Source organism: Triticum dicoccoides, chromosome 1A, assembly GCF_002162155.2.
Source record: "Triticum dicoccoides isolate Atlit2015 ecotype Zavitan chromosome 1A, WEW_v2.0, whole genome shotgun sequence".
Lineage (NCBI taxonomy): Eukaryota > Viridiplantae > Streptophyta > Magnoliopsida > Poales > Poaceae > Triticum > Triticum dicoccoides.
In genome coordinates this window covers 115,571,664-115,578,908 of record NC_041380.1, presented here as the reverse complement: position 1 = coordinate 115,578,908, position 7,245 = coordinate 115,571,664, and the positions used below count along the sequence as shown (strand labels likewise).

At 45.6% G+C, this 7,245-nt stretch overlaps 1 protein-coding gene across 1 annotated transcript; it reads left to right on the top strand.

Moving 5' to 3' along the window:
• The first annotated feature begins 722 nt into the window (after positions 1-722).
• Positions 723-3,964, top strand: LOC119269591 (tryptophan aminotransferase-related protein 1-like). The gene is made up of 5 exons (XM_037551487.1): positions 723-1,095; positions 2,387-2,693; positions 2,790-3,067; positions 3,174-3,487; positions 3,603-3,964. Exons 1-5 carry the CDS (start codon positions 881-883, stop codon positions 3,785-3,787), a joined length of 1,299 nt encoding a protein of 432 aa, XP_037407384.1. The 5' UTR covers positions 723-880; the 3' UTR covers positions 3,788-3,964.
• Positions 3,965-7,245: the final 3,281 nt, after the last annotated feature.

The window sequence follows — 7,245 nt, the reverse complement described above, 5'->3', positions numbered from 1 at the left end:
TCCGTGCGACGACTCGGCTTCACGACTGGTCGATCAAGATTAGTGCTAACATGGTGCACACAGAAGGACTTTACGAAAGAGCCGCCATGGTGTCCGTGGAGGAGGCGTGGAGCTACTCGCCGGGGTTGGAGGAGAATGCCGGGAAACGGCAAAAATGGCGGTGGAAGGATGTCCATGGTGAAGGTGTGGAGCTACTTGCTGGGGTTGGAAGAGCGGCGACGCTTGTGGCCAAGCGGAGCGGCCATGCACAGCAGGTGCTAGACACGGTATCTGCAGGATGGGGGCGAGGGGAGAAAGGGGAGTTGCACGGCGGCCCAACAGCAAAGCAGCAGGCAGGGCTTGTTGTGAGAGAAAAGCATGGTCGAACGGACTTCCAAAAAAATAATTTCTTAAACTTGTTTTATCATTTTCTTATCCAATAAAGATTTTTCATATACTTATCCCTAACGGAATTGTTAGCAAAAATGGCTTTGCTAAAAAAATCTCTCTAAAATGTGTTTAACTAAAACTAAACGCTTACATTTTTTATCCAAACAATCACGTAAGCAATCTTCCTAGTTGGATCTTTCGGCACATCGAGCCCGCACACAAGATCGATCTTACTTGCATGCATCCATCGTAACCGCAACAAACTGTACACTTTGACCATGCACTTTCCCGCGATTCCGGTGCATACGTTACCCATCCCACCCACACCTAGCTAGCCGGGCGGGGAGAGCGCCTCTCGCCTGCCATTATTTTTGCCGGCCCCTCACCTTCTTATTTAGCCATCTAGAATCATCCCACATCTTCTTCCATATAAACCCTCCCAGGGGGTATCTCCCAATCCCATCGATCTATATATAGCACTTGTGGGCTCTCAGTACTTGGATTTACGGCGATGGCGAGGGATAATGGCGACGGGCTGGCGGCGATTGCCGGGCGGATCGGCGTGCTCGGGTCCGTCGCGCTGAACATCGTGGCGCTGGCGATCTACCTCCGTGGCCGCGCCGCCGCCGAGAAGCAGGCCAGCAAGAAGGTGAAGAAGGCGGCGGCTGTGGCGCCGTCGTCTGGCAAGCCTCCCGTCGCGTGTGACTCGGTCATCAATTTGGACCAGTACGAATTTCACCTCATATTCATCGTCTCTTGGTTTTTCACAGCTGCAATAATTAATCCTCCGGTGGAGAACGTCCACGCGTACATATACGTGACGTGATCCATGCCTGTCTACGTGGTACTTTACGTGACGTGACACATGCATGTCTACCTGATACTTTACGTCGCCAAGATGACGAGACTACGTATCCAGCGTAGGGCTTTGTTGGGTCCGGGTAGCTGATTTTTATATGCAGTTACAGGTCACGCATGAGTTAGTTAGGTATATGTGCGTTTCCCCTCTCCTTTCTTCTTGACAAAAGATACTTTTCCTCTAACACTACTGATCCATCCATATATATATATAAAAAGACGAAAAGGGGCATAATCGAATAATCTTGGTCATCAAATCAGGACAATCCAAATGGTATGTGTTTAGTATGCAATATGCAATAAGTGTCGCTGACTTGGTACAATCTCCATCTCTTGATACGGGTGTATCTATAAATGTGTCCAGATGCATCATGTCTATTCAAATCTAAGACAAGTAATTTGGTACGGATGGAGTACAACATTATACGGACGGGGTCGGTATTAAATAGTGACACGACTGTTGCAAAAATAATGTTGTCACAGAAGTAGGAGCCCGCCACATCTATGATGATATGTGTTTCTGTCACAATTATCGTCATAGAAGTGTCATAACCATGACACACAAAACAAATCGACAAAAAATAGTTCAATTATTATTACAACTCAAACAAATAATTAAACTTCAATACAGCAAATAGTTCATGACCAAAGTCCAAAGTCCAAAGTTGCTTAGTATCCCAGTACCTCATATTTCTATACGATTAACATGCATTTGCATCTAAAATGTACGCATTTACTAGTGGAAAGAAAAAAATACAAAGCCATGTGTCATGTATTTACTAAGACGATTTTACCATGACAGATGCATATGCATCTAAAAATGTATGCATATACTAGTGGAAAGAAAAAAATACAAGTGCCATGTACTCCTTTTATGAACTCAGCATGACAGAAACGTGGCAAATTAGCATTTACCAAGACGATTTTACCATGACAGAAACGTGGCAAATTATCGTGCAAATTTTACCATCTCCTTTTATGAACTCAGCATGTGTTTTAGGCAGCTTTGTTTGTATAGAAGTATAATCTAACACCAAGTACCCTAATTATTACTGCATCAAAAGCTATGGTTTGTGTTATCTTTTGGTCTCCCCCTACCAAACTTTGTACCGTGCACATTTGATTTTTCTATATATGATAATAATGTTGTTGTTTGCAGCGGTGATCCAACGATGTTTGAGACGTTTTGGCGCGGACCGATTGGCGAAAGCGCTACGCTGGTGATTCCAGGGTATCAGACGATGAGTTACTTCTCTGACGTCGGCAACCTTTGCTGGTTCCTCGAGCCAGGCTTCGAGCGTGAGGTGCGCCGCCTCCACCGCCTCGTCGGCAATGCCGCCATCGAGGGCTACCACGTCCTCGTCGGCACCGGATCCTCTCAGCTCTTCCAGGCCGCACTCTACGCGCTCGCCCCGCCCACTGCCGACGCGCCCGTCAGCGTCGTATCAACTACCCCTTTCTACTCTGTAAGCATTAGTTTATTTTGTGAAGAAAATAATTGATCGATATTTTTTACTGTGAGAGAAGGTAGATCGCTATGTGGTATGCTCGATCTTGTGCAGATGTACCCGCCCTTGACGGACTTCCTCAACTCACGGCTCTACCGATGGGCCGGCGACGCCAACGCATTTGACGGCGACGACTACATTGAGGTCATCTGCTCACCGAGCAACCCCGACGGCAGCATCCGCGAGGCCGTCCTCAAGTCCAAGTCCGGCAAGGACATACACGACCTGGCTTACTACTGGCCGCAGTACACTCCCATCACCCGCATGCTCGCGCATGACATCATGCTCTTCACCGTGTCAAAGTGTACGGGCCACGCCGGCACGAGGATAGGGTAATCACATCACAACTTACAATGAATGAATCCATGATAACATGTATTTACTTCATAGATGTTAAGCTTAGCTTGTTGTTTTTATGGTTGCTTGCATTGTATGCAGGTGGGCCTTGGTGAAGGACAAGGAGGTGGCACAGAAGATGAGCAAGTTCATGGAGCAAAGCACCATAGGCGTGTCCAAGGACGCGCAGCTACGCGCCGCCAAGGTACTCGGGGCGGTCACAGACGGCTACGAGCACCAGCTTGCCACCGCTGCCGGTGGGGACGCGAACCTCCTCTTCCATTACGCGCGGCAGAAGATGGCACAGCGCTGGCGTGCACTCCGTGCTGCCGTAGCAGCCTCCGGCATCTTCAGCCTCCCCGACGAGGTGGCCGGCTTCTGCGCCTTCACCAAGGACACCGTCACCTCTAATCCTGGTACGCACATTACACAGTCTACCTTAACCTTACAAAGATAAAATGATCCAATCTAGTATGACCTATTTTTTCTTGATTCAGTTGCATTTTCTAAAATAATGCTTCTGGATTGCAGCATTCGCATGGCTGCGCTGTCAGAAGCAAGAAGTGGAAGACCTAGAGAGCTTCTTGCGTGCGAACAAGATCATAACCCGCAGCGGGACTAAGTTCGGAGCTGATCAAAAGGTGGTCAGGATCAGTATGGTCGACACTGATGAAGCATTCGGCATATTCGTCAATCGCCTTGCTGCCATAAAATGAGGACACCGAATAAGCGAATAATGTGTTTGTTTTTATGGCCAGTGAATGATTTGTTGTTTCTCTTAGCTTCTTTATATTTTCGTATCTCCCTAGTTAGGGATCGATCAATGAGTTCTGTTTTCAAATACCCAGTTTAGTGATCCAGCTAAATAATTTCAATTTTCATTGGTTTCTTTACTTATGAAACAACCTGAGATGCTATTTATTCCGAAAGAGTGGCTGGAAAAAATAACACAGAACAAATACCGAAAACAGAAAAGGAGTTTCAGAGTCGGGCTCGAATGCATTTCCTGGTTCATCTCTTACAACTAGTGAGGTTGTAGAAGACAGGGTAAGAAATGCATTTGAACGATTGGATTTTTCCACAAAAGTAAAGAGGAATTGAGTGACATAATTGATGGAGATGGAGGGAGTATGTCACTGTCTTATTTAAAGAAAGGTGCTCTCATTCGGAATTCGCCCAAATGAAAACAAAAGATAAATATGAATACCCCCCCCCCAAAAAAAAAGTTTATTTTGGTCCAGACGATGGGCATACGAGCCGAATAGAGAGGTCTATGATATGAACGCAGTTTCCAAAAAGTCTCTCAATTGTCCAGTTGACGATCGACTTTCATTTATTGTTTTTGTTGGCACTCTTCAAAACTAGTTCTCTGGTGACATGGTTTAATATAATTTTCTCGCCCGAAATTACAAGGTTACAATCACTTTCTCCTTCCGTTCACAAATATAAAATGTTTTGGATATTTCAATACAGACTACATGCGGACTGAAATGTGTGAACAAACACACTAACACGTGTCATATACATCCGATTCAGAAAAAAGTTAGAACATCTTATATATGTGAAGGGAGGGAGTAATTATCAAGTTATACACAGATTATACCCGCTTTGTTACTAGGTTGCAGTATCAGAACATCAGTCTGACTCTGTACCAACGTAAGACTTTGCATGATAGCACTATTATCAGTTTTCTATCGGACGACCCAACATGTGAAGACTAACTAGCACCAGTGTAGTAGTTTGGTTTTTTGTATAATCGTAGAACGAACCACCTATGGAGTTCGCTCCTGACATTACTCCATAATGAACACGCCGAGTTTGGAAATCGGAAAATGGACTAGACTCTAGTGACTAGAGTCCTGAACTTCTAGTATTTTGGATGCTGTAGACACGAAGAATAGGTCTTGAGGTTCATAGCTATGGAAGGCCTCAAAGAATAGGTCTTGAGGTTCAGACAGTTTCTAGTATTTTGATGCTGGAGAACCTTTGGGTACCTTCGCCTGGGATCAGGTCTGTGGCGCTCCCAAGACAACGGACTCCTTCGAAAAAAATGAACAGTATCGCCGCCTTTCGAGCCACTGATGATCCCTTGGATGACAGATGAAAGCAACTATCTGAATGCTAGTGCTAAAATTACCAGGCAATAAGATACCGTTCCACTCATGGCGAATGTCTGGTAACTTTTTATCTAGCTACAGTACTTGTACATAGGTGAGTGCCAAGGGAACAGGGAGCACCTTGACATGATGTTACAGGCATATCCTGCCAATTTTAGGACATTTATCTAGCTGCTATGACCTACATATGAGTGATGATCAGGAAATCAGCAAGCTGAGTCAAAATAATTCATGATCTCGCCTGTGGCATAGCTTTGGGGTTGAGGTTGCTTGCTCCAGGTCTGCAAGATGAATTAAAGAAGGAAAAAAATCAGCATCTTCGTTCATACATCATTAGATTCATGTGGGATATCATGTTGCTAACATGAATAGTATCTTCTCAAATGCAGCCAATATGTCGGTAATGATCTTTATCTCATCTTCTCAAGTGGAATTTCCTTGGCACTTTTATGGTTCTGTATACACAATTTACATTTTTTTCGAACCGGGCTATACCCCTTTCCATTGCAAAAGAACGGAAATACAAAGTTCAGAAACATGTCAGGAGAAGGGAAAGAGGTAAAGCGAGTTCGGGCACTGCCAGGAAACCCACTGCATTCGCCCGCCATCGAAACGAATGCCATGGGGCGAAAACCTAGACAGCACCGAAAATCCACAGCAAACACCCTATTTCTTGAGTTTTCACTACAGACAACGACATGAGACATCCACAAAAGAACCGAAACGCCATCACAGGATCGTAGGATCGCCCATCTCCAGCCAACGAGACTTCTTGCAGACCTTCAATCTCCCTCGATCGGCACCCTCACCGCGTTGCACATTCCCATCATGCGCATCGTGCTCGACCTGATCATCTCAGCACCGCTTCGCAGCTCCTTGGCGCCCTCCTCCTCCTGCAGCCCTGTCCAGTACAGCAGGAAAGAACACATGGAAAAAACTATCTCAAAAGGCGTTTTGATAAGTTTCTTTTCGAACGTAGCTCGGTTTCGAGCTAGCCAAATGGCCCAGCAAGCAGCAGCCAAGCCCACAGTATAGTACTTTTGTCCATCAGGGAGAAAAGCATGGCACCATGCAAAATATTGCCAGTAGCTATTCGGACACATCTCAGTACCCAGTACTACCCCAACGCATCTCCAGACCACTTTAGCCACAGGGCAAGTAAAAAACAGATGTTGGGAGGTTTCCAACTCGTTACAGAAAGAGCATGTAGGATTCCCAGTCCATTTCCTCGTTCTCATGACTTGCCTAGTGAGCACTGCGTCCTGAGACAGCTGCCACAGGAAGATCTTGATTTTGAGAGGGATTTTGGCTTTCCAAATCCATCTATAATGGCAACCACTAAGAGGGTTTTCAAGCCACTTATACACAGATTTAGTGGAGAATTTGCCATTACTATTAAGCCCCCAGTAGACCCGGTCCCCACCCTGGCTCAGCTGGATATTCTTGATCGTATTACTTATTTCTCCCCATTGACAGGACAGCTCAGGCGTGAGCCTCCTTCTGAAGAAAGAATGGACATCCACAGATTTGAACCTATCAATAGTGCAATCCTGATCATTACAAATCTCAAACAGCGAAGGGTAAAGGGTCTGGAAAGGACTCAGCCCGTTTATGGAATCTTTCCAGACTCTAACTAGGTCACCAGATTCCAGATGGATCCTTCTGCCCACAAAGTAAATATCTTTGACTTTAAGCAGGGCTTTCCAGCAAGGGGAATCAGAAAACCTGGGCTTAACCGAGGCCACAGATTTGTTAGTCAGGTAGCGCGCCCGAACAATATCTTGCCACATACCCGTTTGGGTCTCTAGTTTCCACCACCATTTGACCATCAAACTAATATTCTGCTTGTGTAAGTCCTTAACACCCAGGCCACCCTTATCTCTGGATCTGCAGATCCTATTCCATCTAACCAGATGGTACCTCCTCTTCTTATTGCACCCTTGCCAGAAAAACTTCCTTCTATGCTTGTCTAAAGGCTCGATGAAGGTTTTATTCATGAGCCACATAGACATATGGTATAAGGATAGTTGGGTGACCACCGAATCTAGCAAGGTCAG

Excerpts from the sequence above, each read along its gene's own strand:
- LOC119269591 (XM_037551487.1), top strand. The coding sequence starts at position 881 with ATGGCGAGGGATAATGGCGACGGGCTGGCGGCGATTGCCGGGCGGATC. Across the intron at positions 1,096-2,386 it reads TCGGTCATCAATTTGGACCA|CGGTGATCCAACGATGTTTG; the intron begins GTACGAATTTCA and ends TGTTGTTTGCAG. Across the intron at positions 3,488-3,602 it reads CACCGTCACCTCTAATCCTG|CATTCGCATGGCTGCGCTGT; the intron begins GTACGCACATTA and ends TCTGGATTGCAG.